This window comes from Leucoraja erinacea, chromosome 25 (assembly GCF_028641065.1).
Source record: "Leucoraja erinacea ecotype New England chromosome 25, Leri_hhj_1, whole genome shotgun sequence".
Classification (NCBI taxonomy): domain Eukaryota; kingdom Metazoa; phylum Chordata; class Chondrichthyes; order Rajiformes; family Rajidae; genus Leucoraja; species Leucoraja erinaceus.
In genome coordinates, this window is record NC_073401.1 from 14,724,695 (window position 1) to 14,741,534 (window position 16,840).

At 45.5% G+C, this 16,840-nt stretch overlaps 1 protein-coding gene across 1 annotated transcript; it reads left to right on the plus strand.

Annotated features, from left to right (window-relative positions):
* Positions 1-519: 519 nt before the first annotated feature.
* On the plus strand, positions 520-16,581 carry mtfp1 (mitochondrial fission process 1). Its single transcript, XM_055655842.1, has 4 exons — positions 520-1,007; positions 10,093-10,220; positions 11,755-11,987; positions 15,564-16,581. Exons 1-4 carry the CDS (start codon positions 935-937, stop codon positions 15,631-15,633), a joined length of 504 nt encoding a protein of 167 aa, XP_055511817.1. The 5' UTR covers positions 520-934; the 3' UTR covers positions 15,634-16,581.
* The last annotated feature ends 259 nt before the right edge of the window (positions 16,582-16,840 follow it).

A 16,840-nucleotide genomic window follows, 5' to 3' on the forward strand; every position in this document is an offset into this window, starting at 1 on the left:
CAACGGGTGGTGGGTGTATGGACCGAGCTGCCGGAGGAGGTAGTTGAGGCAGATACGGTTGCAAGGCTTAAGAAACATTTAAGATAGACATAAAATGCTGGAGTAACTTAATGGGACAGGCAGCATCTCTGTATAGAAGGGTGATGTTTTGGGTCGAGACCCTTCTTCAGACAGATAGTTTAGACATGTTCTTTAAACAGGTCTTCTTCTTGTGTAGGGCGTGCACAGCCTAAAGTTGTAGGACAACTTGTTCTATTTGATCTCATTTGATTGTGCACCACAGGTTGATTGCATTCGTCGAAACAAGACGGACCACGTGAAGGTTGCAATCTCCCACCCCTTTAAACACGTACATGTGATGGATGGGATAGGTTTTGAGGGATATGGGCCAAACGCAGCCACGTGGGACCAGTGTAGATGGGACATGTTGGTTGGTGTGGGCAAGTTGGGACGAAGGGCCTGTTTCCACGCTGCATGACTCTATGTCCTGCTTAGTTACTCCAGCAATTTGTGACTTTTCTTTTAGCACACCAACATCTGCAGTTCCTTATTTTTCCTCCGACCCTTTGAGTTTGTGTTATCGGTGCAGCAGTCCCTGTGTTTCACGGCGTGCGCGTTATTTTTATATCAAGGCCACTTGTGTAACATTTGCATCGGCACGTTGCCAGTGGAAGCAGCACACGGTTGCCTGGTGCGGACGGTCTCAGATTGACGGCGTGGGCCAAGAGTAGGGTGTGAATCCCCGGCGTCATCGCTGTGACTCAGCTGGAGACTGGAACTAGGAGTCGGTGAGCTGACATTAACTCGTGGGAGGGAGGAAATAACCAGGCCGGCGTCCCGGGACCGGGACTGGGACAGACCCCGCATCTTTACAAGCTGTCCCCGTCCGTCTCGTTTCTCTGCCGAGGTGAAGGGATCCGGTGCCGGGACCGGGATGGGAGCTCCAGTACCTGCGGCCAGCGAGAAGACAGTCGACATCTACCGGGACACCTGGGTCCGCTTTCTGGGTAAGAGACCTGAAGCTGCCGTGAGTCTGGGGCTCGCCGGCTAATCCCCACTCCCTGGTCTATTCCCTCCTAATTATATTTCATGAGTCAAGTCTTTTACTCGTTTGTCCAGTATATGACCTTGAGTGAAGATATCGCCCCACTACACCCGTGGTCGGCGGCTCCTGGTTCATATTTCACACCGGCATACAATGATCCTCTTAACCTCCACATCGCCCAATGAAATTATTAATATGTAAAGAGTAAAGCTGCGTGAAACACGAGCCCCAAATCAGATGAGTCCCGGCCAAACATGGTTGATATAATCACACACGCAATCCAAAGGCCCTTGTGTATATATATATACATGGATAGGAAAGGTTTAGAAGGATATGGGCCAAACGCGAGCAAAGTAGGGGAATCAAGAGTAGGAGAATCAATCACTACGTGGGTTTAAGGTGTGAGGGGAAGGATTTAATAGGAACTGGGGGACAGCTTTATTTTATACAGAGGGCTGTGGGGAAAAGGACCCAGTTACTAGGGGTGGTAGTTGACATTTTAAAGAAATTTGGACTTGTACATGGATAGGAAAGGTTTAAAGGGACGTGGGCCAAATGCGGGCAGGTGGGATTAGTGTAGATGGGCATCTTGGTCAGCGTAGGCAAATTGGACTGAAGAGCCTGTTTTCATACTGTACAATTCTATGACTAAATAGGACTAGCTTAGATGGGACACCTTGATTAGCATGAACAAGTTGGACCGAAGGGCCAGATTCCGTGTTGTATGACTCTATGAGCACCCATCACTGTCAAAGGATGTCATTATGTTGGAAAGGGTGCAGAGATTTTACAGGATATTACATGGGCGAGTTATAGGGAGAGATTGGATAGGCAGGGATTTATTTGTTTGGAGAGTAGGAGGCCGAGGGGTAATCTTATTGAGGTGTACAAGATCATGAGCGATAGAGATAAAGTGAATAATTAAGTCTTTTCCCCAGGATGGAGGATTCTAATACTAGGAGGCGCTGGCTTGTGGTGAGAGTGGAGAGATTTAAAAGGGACCTTGCGGGCAACTTTTTCACTCGGAGGGTAGTCCTTATATGGAATGATTGGTAGAGGAAGCTATGAATGCGGATACAATTACAACTTTTAAAAGACATGTGCCAGATTTATGGAATAAGAAGGGTTTAAAGGGTTTTGGCAAAGGGGACGAGCCAACATGGATAAGATGGGCCAAAGGGCCTGTTTCTGTGCTGTATAATTTTATCACTGTCAGTTAATTTGCACTAGTTTCTCTGGAGTTTCAGTTCTCTCATTTGACTTTTGTTAGGCGGTGTTTCTGTACTGTATGACTCACAGGATCAGGATTCACCAAACATTTGCAGTTGGCTGCCCTACCCAGAATTCCACCTGTCTCCGCCTCCTCCACCCCATTGATCTGCAGGACCAAAATGCTATTTTGTTTTAACATCTCCTAATGCTAATAAAATTCTTCAGATAGACACAAAAAGCTGGAGTAACTCAGCAGGACAGCTTAGTTTGAAAATTCTTCAGACCCAGTCTGAACTGAGGCCAGTTCATTGGCTATATTTAAGAGGGAGTTAGATGTGGCCCTTGTGGCCGGGGGGATCAGAGGGTATGGAGAGAAGGCAGGTACGGGATACTAAGTTGGATGATCAGCCATGATCATATTAAATGGCGGTGCAGGCTCGAAGGGCCGAATGGCCTACTCCTGCACCTAATTTCTATGTTTCTATGAACAAGGGTCTCGACCTAAAACATTGTGTACTCAGGTCCTCCACAAATGCTGCCTGACCTGCTGAGTTACTCCAACTCTTAGTCATGCAGAGTGGAAACAGGCCCTTCAGCCCAACTTGCCCTCCCTGACCAACTTGCCCCATCTTCAGTAGTTCCACCAGCCTGCGTTTGACCCATATCTCCCCAAACCCATCCATGTACCTGTCCAACTGTTTCTTAAGAAATGTAATGATAGTACCAGCCTCAACTACCGCCTCCGGCAGCTCGTTCCATACACCCATCACCCTTTGTGTAACAAATTCTTTGTGCAACAAATTCTTTGTGCATGTACCCTATCTATTCATCTCATGATCTTGTACTCCTCTGTACAGTTTTTGTCCTTTGTGCAATAAAAACGAGTTGTTCAAGAAAGACTGGAAAGGCCAATGAGTTTATGGAATGAGCTGCTGGAAGAGATAATTAAGACAGTTACCATAACACCATTAAAAAACATTTGGACAGGTACAGTGCATTCAAAACGTATTCAGACCCCTTCACTTTTTCCACATTTTGTTACGTTACAGCCTTATTCTAAAATGGATCAGCTTTTTTTTTTATCATCAATCTACACACAATACCCCATAATAAAAAAGCAAAAACAAGTTTAGAAATTTTTGCAAAGTAATTAAAAAGAAATCTGAAATATCACATTTACATCAGTATTCATACCCTTTACTCAGTACTTTGTTGAGGCACCTTTGACAGCGATTACAGCCTCAATTCTTCTTGGGTATAACGCTACATCTGTGTGTGGGTAATATCTCCCATTATTCTCTGCAGATCCTCTCAAGCTCTGTCAGGCTGGACGGGGAGCATCGATGCACAGCTATTTTCAGGTCCCTCTGGAGATATTCGATTGGGTTCAAGTCCAGGCTCTGGCTGGCCCACTCAAGGACATTCACAAACTTGTCACAAAGCCACTCCTGTGTTGTCTTGGCTGTGTGCTTAGGGTCGTTGTTCTGTTGGAAGGTGAACCTCTGCCCCAGTCTGAGGTCCAGAACAATCTGGAGCAGGTTTTCATCAAGAATCTCTCTGTACTTTGCTCCGTTCATCATTCCCTCGATCCTGACTAGTCTCCCAGTTCCTGCCACTGAAAAACATCCCCACAGCATAATACTGCTACCACCATGCTTCACCGTAGGTATGGTATTAGCCAGGTGATGAGTGGTGCCTGGTTTCCTTCAGACCTGACACCTAGCATTCAGGGCAAAGAGTTCAATCTTGGTTTCATCAGACCAGAGAATCTTGTTTTTCCTGCCTTTTGGCAAATTCCAAGCGGGCTGCCAGGTGCCTTTTACTGAGGAGTGGCTTCCATCTGGCCACTCTACCATAAAGACCTGCAGATGTAGTTGTCCTTCTGAAAGTTTCTCCCATCTCCACAGAGGAACTCCAGAGCTCTGTCAGAGTGACCAGGGTCACCCCCGATTGCTCAGTTTGACTGGGCGGCCAGCTCTATGAAGAGCCCTGGTTCTTCCATTTAAGAATGACGGAGGCCACTGTGTTCTTCGGGACCTGCAATGCTGCAGAAATTGTTTTATGACCTTCCCCAGATCTACGTCTTGACACGATCCTGTCTCTATGGACAATTCCTTTGTCTTCCTTGCCTGGTTTTTGCTCTGAAATGCACTGTTAACTGTGGGACCTTTTATAGACAGGTGTGTGCCTATCCAAATCATGTCCAATCAATTTAATTTACCACTGGTGGACTCCAATCAAGTTGTAAAAACAACTCAAGGATAATCAATGGAAACAGGATGAACCTAAGCTCAATTTTGAGTGTCATAGCAAAGGGGCTGAATACTTATGTAAATGTGATATTTCAGTTATTTATTTTTGATTACTTTGCAAAAATGTCTAAACACCTGTTTTTGCTTTTATATTATGAGGTCTTGTGTGTAGATTGATGATATAATAAAATGAATTTAATCCATTTTATAATAAGGCTGTAACGTAACAAAATGTGGAAAAAGTGAAGGGGTCTGAATACTTTCTGAATGCACTGTACATGGGTAGGAAAGGTTTAGGAGAATGTGGGCCAAATGTGGGCAGACAGGACTAGTGTAGGTGGGATATCCTGGTCAGCATAGGCATGTTGGGCTGACGGGCCTGTTTCCATGCTGTATGACTAAATAAAAATACAGAATATGCTGGAAATGCATAAAAGGTTAGGCAGCACCTGTGGAAAGGGAAACAAAGTTTGTGTTTAAAGCAGCATTTGCAGTTCCTTCCTACACATAGTGTTTTAGGTCAATGATCTTTTATGGACATGGACTGCATTTAAATGCAAAGCAAAAAGTGCTGAAAGAACTCAGCAGGTTAAACAGCATCATTGGAGGGATCTAGATTTAAATGCATATTTATATTATTAGTGGTACAAAGCTGTAACACTTCACACCACCTGTCAATGTGTAGATAAAACTTTAGTATCTCGTGCAGTACACCCTCTGCAAATAAAAAGTGGCCTTGATTGATTACATTCCCATTGCAATGGATTGAAGCAAATATCAATATTAGTTCATATTTCCCCCTTTATCCCAGCCAGTTACTTCAAATCAGCAGTTTGTATTAGATTAGTTTAAAGACACAGCAAGGAAATAGGCCCTTCGGCCCCTGGAGTCCACACCAACCATCCTGTCCCTACACACTAGGGCAAATTTTACAGTGGCCAATTAACCAACAAACCTGTATGTCTTTGGAATGTGGGTGGAAAGTGTAGCACCTGGAGGAATCCCAAGTAGTCACGGGGAGAACGTTCAAACTCCACATGGACAGCATCCGAGGCTATAGAGGTTGGGTGGTACAGTGGTGCAGAGGTAGAACTGCTGCCTTACAGTGCCAGAGACCCGGGTTCAATCCTGACTATGGGCGCCGTCTGTATGGAATTTGTACATTCTCCCTGTGACCACGTGAGTTTTCTCTAGGTGCTCCAGCTTCTTCCTGCACTCCAAAGACATGCAGGGTTGTAGGTTAGTTGGCTTTGGTAAAATTGTAAATTGTCCCTAGTGTGTAGGATATTGCTGCTGTGTGTACTGCGTGATTGCTGGTCACTGCGGACCTGGTGGGCGGAAGGACCTGTTTCTGCGCTGTATCTCTAAAGTCAGGATCAAAACTGGGTCTTTGGCATTGTGAGGCAGCAACTCACCCAGCTCTACCGCTGTGCCACCCAACATTGCTGAAGTGTTGTGATCTGTTTACTATTTAGCAGCTTATAAACACCAGATGGGAATATTAAAGCATATGCTGCAAGTCACTAATTTGTGCTTTCCAAGGCTGCTGAGTATTTCAAGCATTTTCTGCTTTTATTTCAGAATGCCAGTAATTTTTTTCCCCCTTTGGAATTAATTCTAGTTTCTGAATTAAGTTGTTTATCTTCATCAAGAAACTGACCTTTGGCTGTGTTTAGTGTGAGGTACTGTTTCTGTCTGAATAGTTACTCCTGGATGAAGAGGAGTTTGCACAGTCGAGTAAAATGGAGTCCTGGGAGCCAGTGACCTTACTGCACCATGGCTGGCTGAGGTTCCGGACAGACAAGCACAAAGCTCACAGCTCTGCTGAAGCACAAGATGCCTTTGAGTGGAAATTCCTGAGGGAACCTTGGGGCTCCAAAATGTTATGCAAATATAGATCTCTAAACATAACAAAAATTGTATTCCTAAATATGGGAAGGGTTAGAAATAAGTTTAAATTTAAGGTGAGAGGGGAAAGATTTAACAAGAATCTGAATCTGAAGGGCATTTATTCCCCCCACAGATAGGGTGATGGGTGTGTGGAATAAGCTGCCAGAGGAGGTAGTTGAGGCAGCTACTATAACAATCAATCAATCAATCAACCTTTATTGTTATCTTGCAAGCAACAGTTGTACAGTGCAAAATGAAAAGACGTTTCCCAGTGAATAGCGGAGCATCGCACATGAAATTTAAAACATTTCACACATAATAACACTAAAAAACAATCCAGTCCCTGATGGAACAGTATAAACAGTTAAAAGCAGGTAAAACACAACGTTAAAATACAATAAACCAATCATAAAAATGTCCGGGGCAGCTGATTTGAGTGGCCAGTGCCAGTTATTAAAGTGTCCGTGCCAGCCGCAGAATCAAGTGACTGTGAGTGCAGAGTGACTGTTTAACAGCCTCACAGCCTGTGGTAGGAAGCTGTTTAGCAGTCTTGTAGTCCGGGCTTTGATGCTTCGATATCTCTTGCCTGATGGCAGGAGATCCAGGTGTATGTGGAGGGGGTGCAGTTTGTCCTTAGCAATTCTCTGAGCTTTTTTCAGACAGCGGCTCTGGAACAGTTCTTGTACCGAGGGTAGGGAGACGCCAATGATCCTCTCTGCTCCCCTCACTACCCTCTGCAGAGCCTTCCTGTCCGAGCAGTTGCAGGTGCAGTACCACGTATTTATGCAGTACGTGAGTACAGACTCCACCGTGCCCCTGTAGAAAGTCCTGAGGTTGTTGGTGGGAAGTGAGGCCTGTGTATCTGTCAACATTTAAAATAATGTTGACAGATACACAGGTAGGAAAGGTTAGGGATAGAGGGATAGGAAAGACGATATGGGCCAAATCCAGGCAGGTGGGATTAGCATAGATTAGGCATGTTGGTCAGCATGAGCAAGTTGGGCCGAAGGCCCATTTCGGTGCTGAATGACTCTATGACTCCCTCTTGCTTTATGGCGAAGTGGAGTTTATTTCAATCCAATGTGGCTAAGAATTGCTGATATAATCTTCTAGTTCTATGCAACGCTTAGGAGGTCTAGACAGTGCATTCAGAAAGTATTCAGACCCCTTCATTTTTTCCACATTTTGTTACGTTACAGCCTTATTCTAAAATGGATTAAATGCATTATTTTAATCATCAATCTACACACAATACCCCATAATAAAAAAGCAAAAACAGGTGTTTAGAAATGTTTGCAAAGCAATTAAAAAGAAATAACTGAAATATCACATTTAAATAAGTATTCAGATCCTTTACTCAATACTTTGTTGAGGTACCTTTGGCAGCGATTACAGCCTTAAGTCTTCTTGGGTATGATGCTACAAGCTTGGCACACCTGTATTTGGGTAATTTCTCCCATTCTTCTCTGCAGATCCTCTCCAGCTCTGTCAGGTTGGATGGGGAGCGTCGATGCACAGCTATTTTCAGGTCCCTCCAGAGATGTTCAATTGGGTTCAAGTCTGGGCTCTGGCTGGACATTCACATACTTGTCACGAAGCCACTCCTGCATTGTCTTGGCTGTGTGTATATGGTCATTGTCCTGTTGGAAGGTGAACCTCTGCCCCAGTCTGAGGTCCAGAATGCTCTGGAGCAGGTTTTCATCAAGGATCTCTCTGTACTTTGCTCCGTTCATCATTCCCTCGATCGTGACTAGTCTCCCAGTTCCTGCTGCTGAAAAAACATCCCCACAGCATGATGCTGCCATCACCATGCTTCACCGTAGGTATGGTATTGGCCAGGTTATGAGCGGTGCCTGGTTTCACTCAGACTTGACGCTTTGTATTCAGGCCAAAGAGTTCAATCTTGGTTTCATCAGACCAGAGAATCTTGTTTCTCATGGTCTGAGAGACCTTTAGGTGACTTTTGGCAAACTCCAAGCGGGCTGTCATGTGCCTTTTACTGAGGAGTGGCTTCTGTCTGGCCACTCTACCATAAAGCCCTGATTGGTGGAGTGCTGCAGATATAGTTGTCCTTCTGAAAGGTTCTTCCATCTCCACACAGGAACTCTGGAGCTCTGTCAGAGTGACCATCAGGTTCTTGATCACCTCCCTGATGAAGGCCCTTCTCCCACGGCTGTAACGTAACAAAATGTGGAAACAGTGAAGGGGCCTGAATATTTTCTGAATGCATTGTAAATAAGTAGAAAGTGTTGGTGGTGTCTATGCAAATGATCATGTCATCCCAGAGGTCCATGTCCCATGTGCTACCATGGTTTTGATTTGATTTGGTTTTGAATTGATTTAATTTATTGTCATTGTCTTCAATGAAGAGACACCAAAATTCTATTTCCCTTACAGTCATACAGTCATACAGAATCCCCACAGCAGCACCAAAGTTCCCCACTGTGAGGTAAGGAACCAAAGTCCAGTCAACCTCCTCGCCGATGTTCCCCAATGTTCACCCGTGGTCAGGGTCTCCCGAGCACCCCGTAGTCGTCGCTACGGGCGGCCCGATGTTCAGGCCCTCTCGCCGGGACCTCTTGTCGGCCACCTTCCACCGGAGTCCGCGGCTCCCGATGTCCACAGGCCACGCTGGGCGGAGATTCGTGCTGGCGACCCCTGGCAAAGGGTCCCAGGACTCCGTGATGTTAAAGTCAGCGCCACCCGCGTTGGGAGCTCCGCAATGTTGATGCAGCGGTCCAGCACTGCGGAGCTCAAAGCGGCGATCCCAGGAAGGCCTCGCCCGCTCCGCAATGTTTCCAGCGCCGCGCCTCACCGCCGCTGCTGAAGCTCTGGTCCGGTTCCAGTTGGTAGGCCGAAGGGGGGGGGGGGGGGGGGGGGGGGGGGGGGGGGGAGGGGTGAGGACGTGAGGACGTGACTCGGTTAATAGCCGCATCCTTACCAGGAAGCGACTGAAGGACGGTTCCCCCTTTCCCTACCCTCTTCCCCCGCCACATAAAATACTGAAAAAAAAGCTAAAAAACTAAAGAAACATACTCAAAACATAACAATATTTAAAAAAGACAGCCAGACCATGGGCGGAGGCAGCTAGCAACAGCGCCACCGGATGTCCAGAGGTTCCAGTACATGTCTTGGGTGGGTGTTGGGTCCAATGGTACAGAGAGTCTGCTAATCACATCTAAACAAAGTTTTAGGGAGAGATTAGATAGGCTTGGGTCTATTTTCTCTAAAGCAAAGGAGGCTGAGAGGTGACAAGATAGAAATATTTAAAACTATGAGGAGCATAATTAGGACAGTCAGAGTTTGCTTCCTGTGATAAGGGGATCTAAAATAAGAGAGCACATTTTTACGGAGAGAGTGATCCGGTTTAAAGAGGATGGCAGAGTACATTTTTTACACAGAGTAGTTGGTATCTGGAATATTCTAACTTCTGCCAGAACTGGTGGTTGAGGCAGGAACAGTTACAACATTTAAAAGGCAACTGGACAGGTACAGAATGAGCAGAGCATAGAGGGGTATAGAATTACTGTGGGCAAGTGGGATTAATATAGACTGGCATAATGTTTAGCATGGACACAATGGGATGAATAGGCCTGTTTCAATGCTGTACGATGCGAAGGCAAGTTGTATTTCGACAGACAAATGGAATTGTTCATTGCAGCTAAAAGCTTATCGTCTTCTCTTTGATTTAAGGATATGCCAACGAGGTTGGTGAGTCATTCCGGGCACTGGTCCCAGTGGGTGTGGTCTGGGCCAGTTATGCAATTTCAACTGCTTATGTGACGGCTGATGCAGTGGACAAAGGGAGGAAGGCAGCTGCTGTGAGTACCAACCCTGTGCCACCTCTAACAAGCTGACAGCACGGACATTGTGGGGCCTCTTCCTGTTCTACACCATTCTGCATTCTAACTTTCATCAGTATGCTGTTTTAAATTAGGATGTCCACATGCATCTATCAGGATTTTCTAAGTGAGTGCTACTGAGCTGCTTCAGATTGAGACACAACAGGTCCACGACTGGCGAGTTTAGGCCTACAGTTTCACACTCTGCAACTAATCCCTGAACTGTATCACCATAGATCTCAATTGGTTCAATAGCAGGCTCACTCAATACATTGAGGAGATAGAAGAAGGGTTTCTGACCGAGTCTGAAGAAGGGTTTCGGCCCGAAACGTCGCCTATTTCCTTCGCGCCATAGATGCTGCTGCACCCGCTGAGTTTCTCCAGCATTTTTGCCTACCTTCACTCAATGCATTACTGGGTATCCTGCTCTTTTCCCACCTATCATTTGTTCTATAGGTCTCCAGTTTTCTATTGGACCCCGGGTTGTTTCCCCACCACCGACTCCATCTACACTTCAGGTTGCCTCGGAAAAGCAGCCAATACAATAAAAAACTTGCCCCACCTAGTCATTCCCGCTTCTCTCCGCTCCCAACTGGCAGAAGGTACAGAAGCTTGAAAGCTCGCACCACCAGATTTGGAAACAGCCGCTTCCCCTCCTTTATCAGGCTTCCGAACCGTCCTTCCGTATGCTCGGGTACTGTCCAATTCACCTCGACCCCATTGAGCAGAGTGGACTTTGTTCATGTTCACATGTCATAGGAGCAGAATTAGGCCAATCGGCCCATTGAGTCTACGCATTTTATCATGGCTGATCTATCTTTCCCTCTCAACCCCATTCTCCAGCCTTCTCCCCATAACCTTTAACACCCATACTAATCAAGAACATGTCAATCTCTGCTATAACAATGACTTGACCTCCACAACTGTCTGTGGCAATGAATCCCACAGATTCACTACCCTTTGACTAAAGAAATTCCTATTCATCTCCACTCTAATGGTACGTCCATTTTATTCTGAGATTGTGCCCTCTGGTCCTAGACTCTCCCACTAGTGGAAACATCCTCTCCACATCCACTATTCAGGCCTTTCGCTATTCTGTAATTTCAATGGGTTTATTTGTCTCTGGAACTGATGCGCTACAATGCTGAGAACTGTGTTCTGCACTCATTACCTTCCCCTTTGTTCTTCGTGTTGTACACGAGTTTGATTCATGTATGGTACATTTGTTGTTTGCCTAGCCTGCAAAACAAAGCTTTTCACTGTACCTTCATGCACATGACAGTAATAAACTTAAACCTGCCCGAATAAAAGCATGTAGGAAGGAACTGCAGATGTTGGTTTATACCAAAGATAGACACAAAGTAGTGGAGTAACTCAGTGGGTCAGGCAGCATCCCTGGAGAAAAGGAATATGTGACCTTTCGGGTCGGAACCCTTCTTCAGACTCAAATAAAACCACGCTATTTGAAGACATTATTTCTGATACTAATCATGCTTTCTGTCCCCCTCCCCAGGATCACGGTGATGGGCCTGGAAAGACCACGAGGGTCGGTGTGGCGGTGGTGGACACTTTCATCTGGCAGGCCCTGGCGTCTGTGGCAATTCCAGGGTTCACTATCAACCGACTGTGTGCAGCGTCCCTGTTCCTCCTGGGGAAAACCACGCGGTGGCCTCTGCCCATGAGAAAGTGGACAACCACTGCCATCGGGCTATCGGCCATTCCGGTCATCATAACCCCCATTGATAGGTAAGAGCATGTCAGAGTCACACTGCACAGTAACATGCCCTTCACCCCAACTTGCCCATGGTGACCAACATGCCCCATCTACACTGGCTCCATCTACACTGGTCCCACCCGCCCGCATTTCACCCATTTTCCTCTCAACCTATCCATGTACTGGGTAAATGTCTTTTAAATATTGTATTAGTACCTGCCTCAACTATCCCCTCTGGCAGCTTGTTCCATATGCCCCTTGTGTTGCTATTAAATCTTTCCTCTCTCACCTTAAACTTGCATCAAAACAGAGAACTGCAAATGCTGGTTTACACAAGAGGGCATAGAATACTGTTACCAGACATGCCTCTGATCTGAAGTACTTCAGCACTTTGTGTCCTTTGAAGTCTATGTCCTGTGCTTGTTGATTCCCCTATTCTGGTTAAAAGATTCAGTGCATTCTATTCTACTCTGGGCAAGAGATTCAGTGCATCCACTCGATCTATTCCTCTCATGATTTTATACACCTCTTTAACATCACTCCTCTGCCTCCTGCGATCCAAGGAATAAACTCCTAGCCTGCCTAACCTCTCCCTATAACTCAGGCCCTCGAGTCCTGGCAACATCCTTCCTGTATATATCCTTGGGTAATAAGGTTGAACACTAATCAACAGCTCAGCATTTTGGTGTGGTTTACAATACAATACCGTTTATTTGTCATTTGAACCTCACATGAACTTCAAACGAAATTTGGTTTCTGCAGTCATACAAGAAAAGAACCAAGACACACACCAACACAATTTCCACAAACATCCATCACAGCGAATCTCCTCCTCACTGTGATGGAAGGCAAAGTCTTGTCTCTCCCCTGCTCTCCATTCCTCTCCCGAAATCAAAGTCAAAGCCCCCGGCGGGTGCTAGCAAGTCCCACGGCGACTTAAAGCGATGCAAGGCCCTGCTCCGGGTCCCGATGTTGGAGCCCCCGGCGGGCGCTAGCAAGTCCGCGGCCATTTAAAGCCGCGCCGGGCGATGTAAGGCCCCGCTCTAGGTCACTTTCAACCCCGCAATTCGAGCGGGAGAAGTCGCCGTTGCCGGTGCCCCGTAAAGCGGTCTCCCACCGGGGACCCGCGAGCTCCCGGTGTCACCATCCACCGGAGTCGGGTCGCAGCAGCGCGCCAGCACAGCTCTCCACGCTCCGAAACCAGCCAGCTCTACGATGGTAGGTCCAGGGAAAAGGTCGGGTCCCCGTACAGGGAAGAGATCTAAAAAGTTTCCCCCACCCGCCCCCCGCCCCCGCCCCCCCCCCCCCCCCCCCCCCCCCCCCCCCACACACATACACGGTCAAAAACCCACCACAAACTATACAGTCAACAGGATAATAAAATAAAAAAAGACAGACGGACTGCAGAGGCCGCTGCAACGTTGGTCGTGCCGCCAACCTGATGCAGAATGTAAACTCTGGAGAGGAGCAAAGAGTTGGAGGGACCTAAGTATGTGCTTTACAGTGGAGAATGCCTGCCCTGCTTTTAACATTGCTTCAGGTTCAGTTTCCTGGGATTATTTACACCCATGACTGATGCCAGAGTAATTTTACTTTCCCACATTTCTCTTGGTATCTGGCATCCATTACTTAGAGTGAACCTTCAAGGTAGATTTTTGAAAATCTTTTGATCAGGGACACGACTCACCATTTTATGTGCCCATTTTCCCTCTATCTTTTACCTTGTTGTTATGGGTTCACTAAACATGTAGTCTCAGTGGAGCTAATCATTGAGCTAATGTAATAGTAGTGCGACTGCCGATAGGCTCATTAACCATCGACACTGGGGACATGCTTGTCAGTTTGTTCAAGATGATAAAAACTAAAACCGAAGACATGGTTTCTCCCACTATCTCCTACCATCCCAGTCACCCTGCACCTTACCTGCACGTACACTCATTCCCATCCACGAGTCCTTTATTTATCTTTTATCCCTCTCCACCCCCATCTCTCCCTCTGGCCTTACATATCACTCCTCTTCTCTCCTTATCTGATATCCCTTTTGTCTGGAATGGAATACTTTATAGTCACATGTGACAAGGCACAGTGAAATTCTTTGCTTGCATAACTAAGGTATGCAAATAGTCGCCCCATACAGCACTGACAAAGTTACAAACTACCCACGCCGGGTCCTCCATTGCTCTTCCCCCTCAGTGGTTCCCCGCACTCTCATAGACCACTTCACCTCTAGACCTTGTCACTTAATACACCTATCTTTCACACGGTGGCGCAGCGGTAGAGTTGCTACCTTACGGCGAATGCAGCGCCGGAGACCAGGGTTCGTTCCCGACTATGGGTGATGTTTGTACGTTCTCCCCGTGACCTGCGTGGGCTTTCTCCGAGATCTTCAGTTTCCTCCCACATTCCAAAGACGTACAGGTTTGTAAATAAATTGCCCTGGTAAAAGTAAAAATTTTCCCTAGTGGGTGTATCATAGTGTGCGGGGATCGCTGGCCGGCACGGACCCAGTGGGCCGAAGGGCCTGTTTCAGTGCTGTAATAATAATAATAACTTTATTTATAAAGCGCTTTTAGACAACATCAGTTACCACAAAGTGCTGTACATGGGAAGTCAACAAAAAGTTATTACAAACTACTAAAACCATTAAGATGACAGGACTATAAAAACAGTAAAAATTAAAAGACATTAAAAGCACTAAAACAGGAACAATGTCTCAGCCAGTGTCGAAAGCCAGTGAATAAAAGTGAGTTTTTAGGGAGGATTTAAAGATGGACAGTGAAGGGGCCTGTCTGATCTGCAGCGGCAAGGTGTTCCAGAGTGCCGGGGCAGCAACAGAAAACTGTATCTCGGAACTAAACTTCCTGTCCTGTATCCACCCATCACTTGCCAGGCTTTGCCCACACTCATCTCTTTTCTAACTTTCTCTCCCTCTACTACCAGTCTGAAGAATGGTTCGGACCTGAAACGGCACCTATCCATTCCCTCACACATGCCACCTTGCCCACTGAGTTCCTCCAGCAATGTGTTTTGCTCAAGTTTGAAAGAAAGCTTGGCCCCTATAATAGGTGTGGGTGAACAGAACAATCTCTGTAGGATTATCATATTTTATCTTTTACTGAAAGGTTTCCACATGTAATTTGAGCTAACAATCCACTAAAAATAGCTGCCCAAGTAGAAACAAGGAACTGCAGATGCTGGTTTACAACAATTACAATGAGAGATTGTGCTTGGAGGAGCTGGTCAGGAGAAACTATTGAATCGAAAGATACAGCAATAGCAACAGGCCACTGAATATCGATCACCCGTTCACACTAGTTCTACATTATCCTACTCTCTCATCCACTCCCTACACACTAGGGACAATTTGTAAAGGTCAATTACCCTTCAAACCTGCACCCAAAGTCAGGATTGAACCAGAGTCTCTGGTGCTGTGCGGCAGCAAGTCTACCAGCTGTGATGCCGTGTTGTTCTATGTCATTCCTGCAAGATGTTAAAGAAATTAGTCCGATACGAAAGCAATGCATTAGGAGAGTATACAAGATGGTACCAATATTTATAGCAAGGCTTCTTCCTGTTTTATTAAAAACCACTCCTCTTAATCCTTGCAGGTCTGTGGATTTTCTTTTGGATTCCACGTTACGAAAGTTGTATGGAACAGAACAACAACACAAGCCATAATAAAAGCCAACTGGAATTGGAACGTGAAGATTGATGTACACAGTAGCTTTAAATACCATTGCAAGGCAATGAATGGTTCTCCAACTGTGAAACCTTGTCTCCATTTTTCAAAGAATAGACCAGAGGTGAAACCCCACCTTTAGAAATCAAGAGCCAGGTGCTTGTGTATATAGTGGATGTCTGCTACCAAAGTATGACAAAACGTGCCTTTTCAACGTGTACTTGGAGAAAATAATTATCAATGGGTGAATAACTTTGCAGAAAGAGGTGCTTCATTTAAAAAAAGTATCATGTTTGTATCACATTCAAAATAATGGGATGTCTAGATTTGGTTACTTTGAACTATTTAAACAAATAATTGCCAGAATTTACTTTCCAAATATCCACATCAAAGTTTTATACGATCTCCTTTTGTCTGACACTTTAGATGCATCCCTACCCCTACCAAGTGTGGATCAATTCACCAAAGTAAAAAAAGTTACAGCCATTTGGCTTGTTCCCTAGAAATGTAGAACTCTATGTGAGGCAACTTGTTTAAAGAGTTGGAATTAAATTGTGTTTTCAAATCATTATATTTAGTTCATGAAATTTAACAAGCCGTTTCCCATTAAGTGAAAGCACTGATATCTGGTGAGATTGTTCAGTATGTTTTTTACCATCCTTTTACATTAACCAACCTGTTCCTTTAAGCAATTCACGGACTTTAACTTCTAATGTTCATGCTACTTTCACAAGGCATGCTGAGACACGAGCCTCCAACTGTACTGATAGATTACCACTTAAGTGCACAATTTAATAATTTAAAGTGGAAACTATGCACAACATTGTGACGCTGTTGTAAAATGGAAATGAACCGTTTCTGATCCACCATTGTCCTCTAAATGGTTTGCACGGGTCATGAGGAACCAGCTTACCTTTCATACCACAATAAAATTGTAAGGAATACACCTCTTAGTGGCTGGAGAAATCTACTCTGTAACATGCACCTTCCTTGGAGAAATATAGATCTGAATAGCAGTACAAGCTAGAAGGCACAAGTTGCTTAAAGGCAGTGGGGAAGAAACAATTATTTGTGAATTAAAAAAAGGCAAATTGTAGTAACTAAGAGGGTCAAACTGCATCTATCTCTGGAAAATATGGATGTGACATTTTGGACTAGGATCAGACTCTTGGTGGCCTCCCTTATTGGATTTTCAGGAGATGACAA

What these genes read in the sequence shown, in the direction of transcription:
- mtfp1 (XM_055655842.1), top strand. Translation starts at nt 935, where the DNA reads ATGGGAGCTCCAGTACCTGCGGCCAGCGAGAAGACAGTCGACATCTAC. An exon ending in AAGGGAGGAAGGCAGCTGCT is followed by an intron (nt 10,221 to 11,754) that starts GTGAGTACCAAC and finishes CCCCCTCCCCAG; the next exon opens with GATCACGGTGATGGGCCTGG. An exon ending in ATCATAACCCCCATTGATAG is followed by an intron (nt 11,988 to 15,563) that starts GTAAGAGCATGT and finishes TAATCCTTGCAG; the next exon opens with GTCTGTGGATTTTCTTTTGG.